We start from the raw sequence: 16,952 nt of genomic DNA on the forward strand, positions 1-16,952 counted from the left end.
CTTCCCATCACTAATGTTGTCAAGTGACCCAACTGTTCATTTATGAATTTTATGTCAGTAGTGTAGTCAATTATTTTTCTGGCTCGCAGTAAGACTTGATCTCTCAGAAATACGTGCACTTACATTAAACAAATAGAATGAAGTTAAAACAAATAAAGATTTTATTGTACTTTTTTTTTAAAAGTTAAATTTTGAGTGCAACATGGGTTTTTAATCGATGCAGTTTGGCAGGGGATGGAAATCAACAAAAGCAGTACCAAGGTTAAAAACTGACAGATGATAGAAAGAGTATAAGGACTATACCTTCTTCCAGCTCCGACCAAAGCTCCCCTATGACATTTTCCACCAAAAAGGTGCGGCTCTGCCGGTTGCGCCGAACATGCTCCTTGGCTAGTTGTTAACAGAGAAAGAACGTTGTGGTGAGTGCGATGAATGCGCAAAGCATCGCTGTGTGGCGTGCGTACAGTACTGTGTTTGGCAAGCAGCATGCCGAAAGGATCGCGTGTCTGCAATACAGCCATACATTAGCCATATTATTGTGTTGTGACTCCGCACACTTCATTCAGGAATGAATTTAGTTCAAAAACCGATGATCCACTGTATATTTGGTGTATATCCTTTCATGCATGACGGTCACTACAGTGGACAGCTATTAAAATGTCATTTTCTATGATAAGAATAGGTTTTGATGGCAGTGTTGCATGTAAGCCTCTTGTGGATGCCTGAGAATCACCCAACACTGCCATACAGTGGTCAGCCTTTGCAACTGCAGAATAATTGTGTCAACATTCAAAAAGAAAATTTGGTGTATAAAAACAGAACCAAATCAGTTCTTAATTTTATGTCTAAAAACACATAAAAACACTTAGTAACATTTTTTAAACTCAGTATACCATGGGTCATGCATCAAAGGGTTAAATGTCATATATATGTATATACAGTATATGTATACATGTACATATAGTTAAATGTATCAACACACACATTAGCCATATTATTGTGTTGTGACTCCGCACACCGCTGCACACAATGAAATGTGTCCTCTGCCTTTAACCCAGTGGTTCTCAATTCTTTTCCGGTCGCTACTTGCCCGCTACAAATCATTCAATCATCGCCAGCAACTTTGCATTAGCGTCACATTGCCGTAAGCGCATACAAGCCTTGCGTATAGAATGGAACCAATCTGGGAATTAGCAGTGGAGAAAGGAAACATCTCATCATTGTTTGGTAGAAGGCAGCTATTTGGCTTTACGTGACAACTTATGAGTTGCTGCCACCTAGTGACTGGAGGTTTGTTATCATTTAAGCATTGCAGCAGTGGTACACTTATGTAGCTGCCATTTTTATGTATGTTCCATATTCCAGAGAGTGTGACCTGAGGTTGCCTGGCCGACAGCGCTGTGCGAAGTCATCACAGGTCACTTCCTGCTACACGGCGGAAACGATCAAACAAGGGAGGACAACCCTTCAGCTCACACATGTAGGGCATGAAAGGTCAAGACCACTGCTGACAGTCGATGTCACTCCCGCGTCTGTTATAGTGACTGAGATGTTAGCATGCGCTAGATTTAAATTTGGTTACATTTCAACACAAAACAGAATGAAAGGGACAGATTTATACCTAATATATATATATATGTATATATATTCAAAAATTAAAACAGGATTAATTGTAGAAAAGGCAATAGAATCTTAAGATAACGGCAGTTATTGTTTACCTCGGCTCCTGAGTGTAAACCAGACAAACATCTTAAATCCATCTGACGAGTGAGAACTCGGAATAACAACTTCCAGGAGAGAGCTTCAGCTGGTACTTATTTGAGTAAAAAAACAGTACCATCTGTAAATACCCTACCTCACTAATAGTTATCTTGAGGCAGAAATGGAAGGATGTGAATTCTAACAGGGAAAAGAGCTACAATACAACTTTTGGAAAACGAAACAAATAAAAACGTTCAACTTTTGGTTTTTAAGTGCGGGCTTCCGATGAGGTTAATGCTATTTAGGTTAGAAAGTCAACGTCTTCATTTTTTGGCTCACGCACAAGAACGCGAGGGCTCAAGTCTCTACAGTGGTCCCGCTCCTATCACAGTAGTTGTGTTCCAAGACCCACCGTGAAAAGGGAAAATCCGCAAAGTAGAGGTGAGACAGTTATCAACCCTTCCCTAGACTGTATTACCCTTCCCCACATAATTATATGCACAGTAGAGTTGTGTAATGGAAATATAAGTCTTACATATTACGTAAATAAATTAAATACACATTGAGGGGGCATGGCAGAGGTTAGTACTCAGCTGCAGCCCCGGACGCAGGTGAGTAATCGCAATTGGAGTAATCAAGCCTCTACTTATATTACTAGGAGCCGGGCCCAAGGAGCGAGGAGAGTGAACAGAGGAGTTCATACTGGCCAAGGCGGACGAACAGCAGCGTACATTATTGTAAAGAAAAACAAAGGCCGTTAACTGTCATCTGTGTCAGCGTCTTCGTTTGGGCTTAGTAACCGAAACCCGAGAAGATGATCAGAGCGTTTAGGAGTCATCGTAGGGCGTTTAGATTAGTGTCAACATACTATTTATCGGCACAGACCTAAGCGAATGAGTGGCTGACAGACAAGGGGGAGATGCTGAGCCAATCAGCGTGTTCAATCTCCTCTAGGTAAACAAAGCTACCGGCAAAAAGAGTAAAAATAATGGAAATAATAATAATAAAAAAATTTACCTTAAAATACAAAGCTACCGGCAAAAAGAGTAAAAATAATGGAAATAATAATTTAAAAAAATTACCTTAATTTTAGTATAGTATAGTGAAACTCTCGCAAGATTGGAATAAAAAATAAATCTGCGGTGTACTGAGGGAGCGAAGGGAGAACCGCGATATAGAGAGGGACCACTGTATATATGCAATATGCTTTGGATAGAGGAATGTCATATATTTTAACTTTTTGCCCAAATCTGATAAGTTGATATTGTCCAAACCCTTAATTTTTCGATTCCGATATCAAGCAATACAAATAAATGCGGCACGTTTTACCTTTTTCTTACAGATATTCATTCATACATAATTATGCTAATATCGGTACAATAATATTGGTCGGCTGGTATTATCCGACAGCCCAGTCACAGTTGCACTGTTAAAACGGTTTGACCGAATTGGTCTATGATGATTTGAAAACAAATGGCTGCAGGGTATTTTAGTGTGGAACAAAACCAATGTTTGGAAAACAAACACACCACTGTCATGCATTATTACAAGCAAAACAGAGTTCAGTAATGTGTGTTTCATGCAAATATCGCAACAGAATGGACAGCATCAGCAGCACACAGGATTCACAGGTCCTACCTTGAACCATTGCACCTCCTGCATTCTCCGTCGGGCTGATGCCGTTCTGGGTGGTGTGGGATGCCAAGTCAACCATCTGGTGAAGGCGAAGTTTGCGACAGTAGATTGAAGCCGCCTCGGGCTCCAAGGAGATAATCAACTGCTCCGGATTTTCACGAGAAACAAGACCAGACTACAGGGAGACAGGAATCAGAGAGTAAAACTAAAACTGTTTCATCAAATATTTGAATATTCAATACAGTGAATATTAATATTTCAAGCTATTGCCTTTAATTAGAAGGGGATAGGCCTCTAAACAAACAACTTTTTTTTTTTAGGGACGGGTTTTAATGAATTGAGACTTAAATATTTTGAAGATACTACACTGATTTGTAAGCTTAATTCCTTTTTTGATAAATTGAATAGTTTTTTTTTAGAATTACAGAGTGGAGTTTAGAATATATCTTTAAAATCAGCAGTGCATCATGTCCTCGGAAAACACCCTCCAGACTCCAGAAAACTGGTTACGGCTAGTTGGCTCACATCAGTTATTAAAATAAAGCGTTCAGGTCAGCACAAAAACACACGCATCTTTGTTCCCTACCCATCTTTGTTGTCCGCCCCCTCCCTTCCCTCAGTCTCTTCTGCAGACTGCCACACCCAGTGACCAAATGCCCGGGCGGTTGTGAGCATTTTTCACTGCCTGTCTGTGTGCCATCTCCAGTCTACCTCCAACTGTCCTTCCAACACAGTCACCAGGTCACACAAATTTGGTTATTGCAACATATTTTTAGTGCGAATCACTGCAGTGTGTCTTTCTTTCTTTCTCCTTTTCACTCCGTTGTCATTTTTTTTTTTTACTTGCTTCACCCAGATGTCCTTCTTTTCACTCCTTATTTCCTATTCACTTAGGATCAACTGTTGAGAGCAGAGGAGACTGTGGAAGAGTGGTGAAGAATAGAGTGCAGGCAGGATGGAACAGCTGGAGAAAAGTGTCAGGAGTGATCTGTGATAGAAGAGTGTCAGCTAAGGTGAAGGGAAAGGTTTACAGGACAGTGGTGAGACCAGCCATGATGTATGGTTTAGAGACAGTAGCAATAGGCAGAAGACAGGAGGAGGAGCTGGAGGTGGCAGAGTTAAAGATGCTAAGATTCTCTTTAGGAGTGACAAGAATGGACAGGGTCAGGAATGAGGTCATTAGAGGGACAACACAGACAGGAAGGTTTGGAGAAAAAGCTAGAGAAGCCAGATTGAGATGGTTTGGACATGTGCAGAGGAGGGACAGTGGATACATTGGTAGAAGAATGTTAGAGATGGAGCTACCAGGTAGGAGAAAGAGAGGAAGGCCAAAGAGGAGATATATGGATGTAGTGAGGGAGGACATGCAGATAGTTGGAGTCAGAGTAGAAGATGCAGAGAACAGGGAGAGGTGGAAATCAATGATTCGATGTGGCAACCCCTGAAAAAAAAAAAGAAAAGGGACAAAGCCGAAAGAAAAAGAAGAAGATTTCCTTTTTACCTTCTCTGTCTATTTTCAGTGTATCTTTTCAAACCGTCATCGGCCCACCAAATGACACTAAAAAAAACATCCTATTGTTCTCATTGCGTGGTTTCAGTGTCAGTAAGTCTACAGCGCCAGTCATGTAAAATAGAAAACAGTGTTGTCACTCATCGCTTCTTGTTCCCACCTTGTAGGCGGCTTCCCTCATAAACTGTTTTGCAGGCATTTTCCAGATGGCAGGAACTGTGATCACCCATCTGACATCATTGTTGTCAAAGTCACCACCTGTCTGATCACTCAGCTCCTGTGAAAAGGGCAAACACCCATTGCTGGTTACATAAGTCAGGCATGGCTTCAAAACAACAGTTTTCAATGTCACTGGTAAGTGGAGAAGTTACCAGACTCTATAACCTTCTCTAGTTAAGAGGTGATCAAATTAGGGCTTTTGAAATTAACTGGTTAATGTCATTCATTTATTTGTGAAGATGAATCTGATGAAAATATTTAACACATTCTCAAACATGGTCAGAAGGTCACACCGTATTTTCCGGACTATAATTTGCAAGTTTGCGACTTAATGCGTCAAAATGCAGACTTGATGAAATTCATCTCTGATTTCTTGGGTCCCCAACTTGTCAAAAAAAGTTTTAAATAAGCTTATAAAACAGTTTCTCTTTTTCTTCCAGACCAGTATGTAGTAGATACAGTAGGAAAGTACAATTTGTTACCTTGAGTGCCTGCTCCTTGAAGAAGGCCAACGCATATGCGAAGATATCCAGGGCTTTCACTCTTTTCCCGTTTGCTGCATGAAGGTCAGTGTCGATGGAAAGATTCTGTTTACATAAGAAGGTCATTACAGTTAGAGGTCATTTTCAAATGTATCACAAAATCAATACAGTGATCTATCAGCAACGCTGTGCTGAAGGAGCACATGCCCCCGGTCGTATCTTGAGGCTAACTAATGAACTAATTCAAGTAGCATTAGTGTAAAACAGTCGTGAAGTTTATGGAACAACGTAACCCTGTTCTCGTGTTTGAATTTTTGTTTAGTTAAATGAAGCATCTAAACCGGGGTGTCAAACTCATTTTGGTTCAGGGGCCACGTCCATGTATGACCAGTCCAATCGTAAAATATATTGAAATATTTATATTTAAAGAAATATAATTTGACAAAACATTATGAACATGAACACACGTGAATGAGTGTTTATGCTTTTTTTTTTTTTAAAAATCATTAAGCCAGATGAACCCCCCCTGGAAGAAAGGTTTTGGTCCACAGGCCTTATGTTTGACAACCCAAATCTGAATAAATGGTGTCACTAGTAATGTCCATCAATATGGCGGTTGCTCATAACCATTTAGTCAGGGTAAATCACTCTCCCTGGGTTGACTCTCTTGCTCTCCTTGCTTAGCGTAGCACAGCGGTTTATTAAGAAAAAAAAAGGGTATTTTATATGTAGAATAGGTTGCAATACGGAACTGTGAGATTTACAACAACATACAGCGAAGATCAACCGGTGAACCGGGAAAGGGCCTGGAGCCAACAACAGGCAGCGTTATTCAACATATGTGCTCCAACACCATTGCAGAGTGATCTTGCTGCATTACAATATTTCACCTTAGCTAGAGGACAGGAGTCGTCACAGTAACATGCTGCTGGATGAAGCAGTAGCCTGCGCGTGCAGCGCATACATTTACTGTGGTTTTTAAAAAAACATTTTTTTACTGTTTGTGTCCTTACTGCAGTAGTGTGAAGCTTCATTTTGAATTTCTCAAGGTAGAGCCATTGTTTGGACTCGCTGGGGTCTAGGTCATGGTAGAAATCCCGAGCTGCGTAGCCGAAACTGTGGAACTTCCTGTCTGGAGTCAGCAGTATTGTGGTTGGAGTCTTCTGATTGGACACTCCGGGGTCTCCGCCTTCCCAACGCCTAGAAGAAGATAAAACAATAATTAATGAGTGGTGGTCTCTGGCGTTAGGACTTTATTATTGCTACTGCTTCCACCTGCTCGCCAACTCCACTCAAGCCAGTATATACACAGCTTCACTCCTCTTGCACTTTGCCAGTTTGTCTATCTTTCTATCCATCTATCTATCTATCCATCCATCCATCTCTCCATCTATCTATCCAACTATCCATCCATCTATCTATCCAACTATCCCTCCATCTATCTATCTATGTATCTAATCTATCTATCTATCCCTCCATCCATCCATCTATCTATCTACCCATCTATCTATCCAACTATCCCTCCATCTATCTATCCAGCCATCTATCTATCCAGCCATCTATCTATCCAACTATCCCTCCATCTATCTATCTATGTATCTAATCTATCTATCTATCATCCATCTATCCATCTATCCATCTATGTATCTATCTATCTATCATCTATCTATCTATCCCTCCATCCATCTATCCATCTATCTATCATCTATCTATCTATGTATCTAATCTATCTATCTATCATCCATCTATCCATCTATGTATCTATCTATCTATCCAACTATCCCTCCATCTATCTATCTCTCTATCTATCCATCTATCCATCTATCTATATATCTATCTATCTATCTCTCTATCTATCTATCTCTCTATCTATCTATCCTCCTATCTATCCATCTATCCATCTATGTATCTATCTATCTATCTCTCTATCTATCTATCTATGTATCTAATCTATCTATCTATCATCCATCCATCCATCCATCTCTCCATCCATATATCTATCTATCTATCATCCATCTATCCCTCCATCCATCCATCTCTCCATCTATCTATCTCTCTATCTATCTATCCAACTATCCATCCATCTAGCTATCTATCTATCTATCATCCATCCATCCATCTCTCCATCTATCTATCTATCATCCATCTATCTATCTCTCTATCTATCTATCTGTCTGTCTATCTATCTATCTCTCTATCTATCCATCTATGTATCTATCTATCTATCATCCATCTATCCATCCATATATCTATCTATCCATTCATCCATCTATCTATCTACCCATCTATCTATCCAACTATCCCTCCATCTATCTATCTATGTATCTAATCTATCTATCTATCATCCATCCATCCATTCATCTATCTATCATCTATCTATCTATCATCCATCCATCCATCTCTCCATCTATCTATCTCTCTATCTATCTATCCAACTATCCATCCATCTAGCTATCTATCTATCTATCATCCATCTATCTATCATCTATGTATCTATCTATCTATCGATCTATCAATCTATCTATCTGTCTATCTATCTATCTCTCTATCTATCTATCCCTCCATCCATCTATCTATCTATGTATCTAATCTATCTATCTATCCATCCATCCATCCATCTCTCCATCCATATATCTATCTATCCATTCATCTATCTATCTATCCACCTATCTATCCATCCATCCATCTCTCCATCCATATATCTATCTATCTATGTATCTAATCTATCTATCTATCCCTCCATCCATCCATCTCTCCATCTATCTATCTATCTATCTATCAGCAGTAAGCAGTAAAAATTCCTACCTCATGGTGTGAATACATTCTGGCTCTTTTGTGAAAGCGTAAGCGTAGCCACTGGATGTGGTGCCAAAGTCAATGGCAACCACGACCACAAAGGACTGCTGCGTCTGCATCTGGTCAGTGTCATTCTGAATTAATAAGACAACATCAGTTAGAAAGGGTCCGACCTTGACATTGTCACAGTTGTGTAAATATACAATGAATTTCATTTGAAAGAATAACTCAGAATTAAAAAAAATTAGAAATGATGGAAGTGGAAGTCAATGTTAACAACGGATTAGATACAGCGGTGATGATAAACTTAAAATCTTATCTTATAAATATTTTAGATAAAGTAAGTGTGGTGAGATGTGTGGTTATATCAGATTTCTCAAATAGTGGGGTGGGCTTCCAATGTAATATGGCACGCTGGACATAAGTGTACCACTGCTGTAATGTTTGAATGATAACAAGCCACTAGGTGGCAGCAACTGATACAGTGGTTTGCCCGGCTAAACTATACATGTTATCAGGTTGTCCACATTTCTGTCCCCACAGGGGGAGGCATGACAGATAAAAACTGAGGTTATATATCCACCAGTTAAACAGCAGTCTGCTGCCTGTAATGGATGTTTATTGTTTACACTCGTAAGACGCCGCAATCTCAAATGAGCTGAGGGCCACTGCTGACGCCTTTATTACACTACGAGGCCATCTCAGTGTTGGATTTTCAACAATAAATAACCCAGATTTTCTAGAAAATAAAAGTCGTATATATTGAAAATAAAACAACACAACTACTTCCCTCATTTCATAAATGATCAGATAAAGTATTTTAATGATTGAAAATGACCTTTGAGACCAAAGCAAATGATTATCGACATTTGGTCAAACACTTGAAACTCTCCTGAAAAATGTCTTTAAAGTTGTAGGCAGTAGTTCTGTTATCGGAATATTAATAATACACACTTGACTTCAAGTTCTGGTAAAGTCACTCTAGATAAGAGTGATAAGATTTTGTTAGGGGACTGTTTATGTTTGATTTACCTGAATATGTGAAGGAGAAAGTGGAGTGATCCCAGGGTCACCGATACTCTTTGCTGGAGAAGGATTAGCCATGGCATCTGTACAAAGGGAAATGAGATACTTATGTCAGATACACAAGTTGTTGTTTTTTTTTCTATTTACATTCATATATTTATATATTTAAAAAACATAGGTCCATGCAACAGAAGTCACAAAATTAAAAAAAAAAGAGGTTCATGTTTGGCTAGTTCAACACCATATCACCACCAATGGGCAGCTAGTAACAACTGCTAGCCTAAAGCTAACTCACTTAAGCAACAACTGCATGTTTTAAGATCACTACAAAAGATCACAATGCTGTCTGCATTGGTGTATAATTACAATATTTCTAATCTAATGACAGTGAAGACACAGGTTACTGATCCCTAACTAGAGCTAAACCAATCCACCCATTGATCGCCCTGATCGCGATCGGTCAGTCAGCACCGGTTTTGAACCACATATTTAGCTTTCGTGTTACAGACCTCAAGTTTTATTTGTTCAAAAAGTTGGATGCAAACGGACCAAATTTAATTTACCATATTTACCGCGCTTATAAGTCAGACTTTCTTTTATCCTTTGCGACTTATACTTAGGTGCGACTTATATATTAAAATATATCATTTCACCTTATTTTCAAACTGACAGCCACTAGAGGGCACTCTAAGCTTGTGTACCAGTATCAGCTACTAGAGCTAAAAATGTACATGTTTGTTACTTTCACACTGACAGCCACTAGAGGGCACTCTAGGCTAGTGTACGAGTACATGCTACTTATGTACCATTGACAAATTAGATGTACTAGCACTAAGTCTTATGGAGCTTCTTAGATATGTTTTTTTCTTCTTCACTATGCATTTTTTGCCTGTTGCAACATACATCTGGAGCGACTTATTGTCGGGAAAATACGGCAGTCAATTATAGGGCTGGATATCAATTAAACATTTTTCAATACCAATACAAATACTTTCATTTTGATACTGGTTCCTGAAAGACACCTTTTCTAGATACCAATTTTAAATTACATTATACATTATAGTACAAATCTTGAATTCTATTATTTTAAACTTTTTTCCCCCCCACTTCAAGCTGTTTTCTTACAGAAAAAAATAAACATATAATTTCCATTGCAAAAGAACAGCCACAAACAAGTGACAGGTCAGTGTCTAATGCTCACTGCTACATAGTGAGGACCTTTTTACTTTGCAGTTTTTGCCATCAGAAAAATCACATTTGTCTCTTTGGACTTCACAGTATTAAACTTAAACTTAAAATATCCTGCTAAAAAAACATTTAATAGGGGGAAAACTGAGGTGTGTACAGCCAAAGGATGTGCATGATGTTTGCACAGAGATACCTGGTTGCCAAAAATATATGAAATCCCGCCCCCGTGCAATAAAAAGACACACAAAAAAAGACATTGGTGAGGTTGTCCATCTGGCTTTTTTGTTGTTGTTGTTTTTTATTTGGTTTTTGCTTGACCTTTTCCCTCATAGTCTTCCATTTTCATCACATATGATCGGAATAAACTTTTGGACGTTTTTGGTTTCGCCTGCTCCACCTGGGCCAAAGGAGATCCTTAAGGATGCACTATTTTTAAGCGAATTCAAAAAAGCAGCTGATGTAAATCGGATGCAACTAGACTTCAGTTCTACAACAACACCGATATGTGAACCCCAATATGCACTTTTGGTTCATTTGTGGCCGAAAAAGTTCGGTGGTCAAAGTTCCACGAAACCCCTACTGAACACCGATTTCTTTCGAGGACAAAGAGGCAGCATAAAGAAACAGTGGGGAACAGGAAAGACAGAGGCCTATTTTACGTGGCCTCGTCTCCGGTCCAGCAAACTGGAGAAGCCACCAAAACTCTACTAGTGTATGGAGTGAAGCAGAACAGACCAATGAGAATAAGGATATTCGGAAGCGAACATTATTGTCCAGATTGCCCAGCCAGGGGCAACCCTCACCAGTTTCCTTAATTGTCAATAAATTGGGGATAAAAACACTCCAACGGGCTCTTAAGGTTTTCCTGTAGATGGCAGAAGGTTGGAGGTACCGTAAATACAGGTATATTTTAAGTATTTAAAGGTGTCTCTGTTGAGGTAATTTCACTGACGATTGTCAAAACAACGAATACTTTGGAAAACTACTACATCTAGCGAGTCCTACAGCCAAAGTCTGTCATCCATACTGCACTCCATCTGCGAGGAAGGAGAGGAAGCGGTATTGCTTCTCTCTGCGGTCGAGACGATTTGAGCTTATAAATGACCGTTCCACCTCGTCTCGAGGACACAATGTGTCTTTAATCGAATTGGAAGATTATCTTTCCATTTGCTATTAGCATTTTCATTAGTCGGGCTTAATACTTTGGGAAGAAGATGTTTTTCAATCGAGACAATAACAATACTCCCTCAACGTATTTTAAGTGTCTGGCAGAATTGTCTCTCAGTGGGACATCGTGCCATCCATCCTATTTTTCAGCCCCACTCATCGCTTTTTCTCGTGCACCCCTACAGAGTTGATGAGTGGCCTGGAGGCCAATAATACACTTTTCCAAGCAATTACGGTGCAGAATTACAGACCACCTGTGGCTAGCCTACATCTCCCCAACTTTTAGCCTGGTTTTCCTTGGCTCACATCCTTCTTCTAGAATCACCTACTGACCCTGACTTTTTTTTATGTTCCATGATGGCCATAAAAATCACTACTACAGGTGGAGTGATTGCTTTTGTGGATAATATGTCAAGTGTGGGATTATAAAGATTTATCTGAACAATGAGTCTGTTTTAAGGCATCCCTATTTGTTGATTGCAATGTTTTTTTAAATTTTATTGAATTCTTTCCCTTTCTCTAATTTATCCAGGCAAAATGTATATTGTCTTAAAGCTGGACGTCGTTTGTGGCTAAAAAAATGAAATCCGTAACACTACAGGCCAAGTCTCAAGAAAGGCTGTCACTCAGCAACTGGCAACGACTGCCCAAACTACAAAGAAACTTATAACAAAGAAACTCTGAGAGAGAGTAGTGCTATTCATGCATAACACACTGTCAAATCAGATGGCACTAATCCAATTTATTCATCTGTGGATAGACAAGTGTTACTGTAAAAACGATGGTTTTGTTTTCTAGCTGCTGACCCATGCTTAAAACGGCGCCTCTTTAAAGGTAACTGCCGGTCAAGTCAAGTCAAGTCAATGCTATTTGTATGTCCCAAATTCACAAAACAGGAAATGACCGTATTTTCCGGACAACTACTCAGCCTTTTTTTTATCCTTTGGCTGGGTTTGCAACTTATATATATATTAGAATATATAATTTCACGCCTTTACTACACAGCCATGAGGACGTTGAACCTCATCTCTGCAGGAGCTGTGGTTTCCGGTGGGCCTAACGTTACATCTACGACTGCTTCACAGAGATCGGAATCAAAACAGATTGTCAGTTAAATGACAAGAATCGTTCCTGTTTTAACCAAGATTGGTTAGAAGTTCTAGAACTGTGTGTATCATTCAAGTCTAGACCACATACGAAACCAGGGCATAATGATTCAAAACCTTTGAAAACGTTGACGGGTTCTCCGCATCCGTCGCAATCAGATCATTTCTTGTGCACGCTAATTTATTTCCAGCATCCAAGTAATGATCTTTATAACGGAGGCTCTTGCCAATCTTTATCTTTTCGTATCACTCTTTATTCTTATTATACTCTTTTTCTAATTCTATTTATAGCCGCTCTTTGCACAATTTGGGCCCGTCACAATTCGAATTTCACTCTCATTGTCCGTTGTCAATGGCATGTGACAAATAACGCTTCTTATTTCTTGACGGAGAAATTTAAGACAGCCTCCAGAATTCTAAAGCTCCTGACACCATACTCCTGTGCAGCAAGAATGCTTGTAGCACTAGCTAAAAATGGCTAACTATAGTTAAATGATGTGTCTTTGTAGTTTTGTTTTGTTTTTTTTGTTTTTTTAGTGTTTTAGTTTTAACACTACCAATTCAATCAGGTCATTTAAGAATTAGCCACTGCGAAGTAACTGAAGCAAGCAAGCAAAAAAAGATGAAAAAAAACATGGATAAAGCTATTTCCATTTTTCAAGCAGGTGTTTAAATAGTGCAAGAATTCATCTATAGACAGGCAATAAATAAGCCTAGCTGGTTTGTGTGGTCAACAATCAAAAATCGTTTTAAGTTACACTCTCACATGTCATCATTACCTTTTTAATAATGGATTGAAAAGTGGTTAAAAAAGGAATGTTTAAATTTTGTTTTTAACAGTTTGAAATAAACCGACTTTTAAACAGAGTCAGATATGTTGTTTTTGTGGTCACATAAAACAATGCATAATTCGCATATAAAAAAAAATAAAAGTAAAGTTAATGCATCATATCGGTTTAACCAAAATCTCACAACAAGCAATTAATATAACTAATCACTTTCAACTCGTCCAACATTTTCCTAACTCTCTTATACAGAAGCTATGCTAATGCTGATAAAACATGTTCATTGAATCAGGTTAAAACATCTCAGCAGTGTAACATGCTAACAGTTTTTTTTTCCATAAATGGCCAAGAGATCTCTGGTCATCTTGACTAAAAGGCCCAAGGCTGTTGTTTCTCTGTGGTGAAACACAAGGACAGATTCAAAGCATGGCAGAGCCTTTCGCAAACTGAAGTACAACAAGGGGGAGCCTCATTAAATTCACTGCAGCGAACCGCCAAGCATAAACACAAAAAATCAGTGTTAAAGAGCCACATTCAAAAGGCCCGCAGTGCAATGAGGCAGAGCAGACAATGTGCTGCTTTTCCTTTCCATCTGAGGATCCATTCATTAAGGCCACACTCATGGAGAGAGAAAGAAAGAGGAGACCGGGAGAGAGAAAGAGACAGAGAGAAAGGGAGAGATGCCCTTCTTTTTAGGCCCTGGCTGACCAAACTACACCCTGACAGTGCAGCGGAACAATCGGACAACAGCTGCTGCTTACACACACCAAGGTGCACACGCTAAGGTACAGATGCGCCAGAAGACAATGCAGTAATGTGTATTTTTTGACACATTGTGACCAATAGTAAAGCCTCAACAAATGAATGCTGGATGTTGAGATGGTATTTCAAGCTCCAGCTGCTTCAGTAAACAATAAAGCATTAGCGTGCAATGTTTCCGAATAACAACCTGTGTTCCAACTGTATATCAGAGCAACGTGATTAATCACAATATAATTACTGCATTTTCCGGACTATAAGTCGCTCTGGAGTATCAGCCGCACCAAGTCACGCCAGCCGAAAAAAAATGCATAATCAAGAAGAAAAACAAAACATAGTGCCCTCTAGTGGTTGTCAGTGTAAAAAAAATACCAAACACGTACATTTTCAGTGGTATAGGAGTAGCAGATGTCAAATTTTATTTTTTTTATATATATATAGTATTAGTCGTACCTGAGTATAAGTAGCAAATCCAGCCAAAGGATGAAAACAGTGCGACTTATAGTCCGGAAGATACGGTAACACAATTAACAGATAGATAGATTATAACCTTTTAGGTTTATAGATAAATATGCCAGAATGTTAACCCTTCTTTATAACCTCTATGTGTTTACTAGAGGTGTAAGAAAATATTGATAAGCCAATAAATCGCAACATTTAGTTTCATGTATGTGGTTACCATGTCTTACCACATGGGGTTGCACTCATTTTTGTACTTATTTTTGTGAGTATACCCTTACTCTGACCCGAGATGTTAAGAGAATTCCATGTGTGTGAGCTGAATCAGTATTAATAAGGGAGATGATGTATAGCTCGAAATTCCACTCGAGATTCATCATCTTATTACACTGTCTAAAAATCTAAAAATAGCTAGGAACAGGTGTGAATGAGTGTGTCCACATGTGTCCACAAGATTTTTTTTCTTCTACTTTTTATTAAACAAATGCTTTTTTTCCAAACAGTGCCTGTAACACGGCACAGGGGAGACTTAGCGATCTGCTCCAGGGCCGAAGCTAGCATTAGCTCCAGGGCTAACTCCCTTTGTGCTTGTCCGCAGCAGAGGTAAACAGAAACAGGGAAGTTGGGGGTCTTTATTATCAGCCACACCGAGCGCAATAGAACAGAGTTTTAACAGCTTCTCTATAACCAACTCACCCTACAACACGACAGGGCTCAAACTGCTGTCAACTTTCGCTACCGTTCTCTCTCGCGCGTAACGAAAGCGCTCTATTTGTTTTTCATATACTGTAAGAAATTGCTGTTTTATGCCAACAAATCCTCAAAGTTCAACTTTATGTTGCATATAATAATATGTATCTTATACTGTATGTATGTTAAAATGGATGGATGGATGGATACTGTATGTATGTTAAAGAGGCAGAGCAGAACAAGTTCCTGGAAATGCCTTCCACTCCTGAGGAAATGCCTTAAAACGTTCTGCAGAACAATGGCTTTCCTTCCTGCCTTGCTGTTTCAAAAAGGCCAAGCTCAAAATGGACCTGATGACTGACATCAGTGTTTAGCATGTAAGCCTGATGTGACATAAATAGATTATTATTATTAATAGACCATTGTGTCATCACTTACAACCATAACAATGTGTAAACGACCATCTGGACGAACAACAGCAGCAACAGTGTCTGAATGTTTAAGGCACTTATACCTGGGTGTGGTCACTTGCTGACTCCTCACGACAAAAGTCCATGAAAAAAAATCTCAATTTTCTGGTTAGATAAATCTGACCTACAGCAGGATACACACATTTTAGAGTGCTTTTATGAGTATTTACCAGGGCTGACTGATTAAGGCCAAAATGATAATCATTATTTTCATCAATATTGACGTCAGATTTTATTTCAAACAAATGAAATGAAACAAATGAAACCTAAAATAAAAATAAATAGTGAATAATAAAATGAAATGTACCCAAGACAAAGGGTCACAGTATTTCTTGGACACGTCTTTGGCCAAATGAAAGGCTATTGCATCCGTTATTTCGGCGTGTCTCTAAGGGCAGGGTTGTCTGGGTTGGCGCCGGACACGGACGAGCCGTCGTGCATTCGTCGTATTTGTGTTTGTGGTGTTCTTTTGAGCGGTTTAATAGGTAAGTTGTTACCCTGTGGCCACAGGTATAGTGTTCCTTTGTTTTTTAGTCTGATCTCGCAAAACTTTCGCTTTATCGCGACATGTAGCAAAAAATAAAACACATTATAAAATAATGATAAAGTTAGACGAAAGTTTTGGCTTTAAAAATGTGGATTCTCGTTTTGAAATTCAGTTGAAATTGAGATAAGTGCATTTGCGAAACGATCACTGGAACCATTGTTTACCTAGTGTTCCAGGTTCACAGCTAAGAGAAACATTGAAGACATTGAAAATCGGCATTTCAAAGACGATTGAAATGGCCAAAGAATTTGAAAGAAATTTAAAAAAAGAAATATCCTCAAAATCATGCGTTGATTTGATCAAAAATAAAACACAAAATTGTTGCATTAAGCTGCAACATCTGTAACACCTATGACACAGCAACAAAAAGCAACAGTGCTCAGTAAGAGTGGTCTTACAATCGTATGTTCAA

General features: G+C 39.0%; 1 protein-coding gene across 2 annotated transcripts in view; it reads right to left on the reverse strand.

Moving 5' to 3' along the window:
- hspa12a (heat shock protein 12A) overlaps positions 1–16,952 on the reverse strand; it is a 32,790-nt gene that overhangs the window by 8,027 nt on the left and 7,811 nt on the right. The window contains exons 2-8 of one of the 2 annotated variants that reach the window (XM_008322552.3): positions 9,376–9,452; positions 8,353–8,477; positions 6,561–6,747; positions 5,548–5,652; positions 5,007–5,123; positions 3,340–3,511; positions 304–390 (exon numbers count right to left, since the gene is read on the reverse strand). In XM_008322552.3, the coding sequence (XP_008320774.1) occupies positions 304–390; positions 3,340–3,511; positions 5,007–5,123; positions 5,548–5,652; positions 6,561–6,747; positions 8,353–8,477; positions 9,376–9,452 (870 nt within the window). The remainder of the gene's footprint in view (positions 1–303; positions 391–3,339; positions 3,512–5,006; positions 5,124–5,547; positions 5,653–6,560; positions 6,748–8,352; positions 8,478–9,375; positions 9,453–16,952) is intronic. The other variant, XM_025061005.1, reaches the window with a different exon arrangement.

Source organism: Cynoglossus semilaevis, chromosome 12, assembly GCF_000523025.1.
Source record: "Cynoglossus semilaevis isolate Cse_v1.0 chromosome 12, Cse_v1.0, whole genome shotgun sequence".
NCBI classification, from domain to species: domain Eukaryota; kingdom Metazoa; phylum Chordata; class Actinopteri; order Pleuronectiformes; family Cynoglossidae; genus Cynoglossus; species Cynoglossus semilaevis.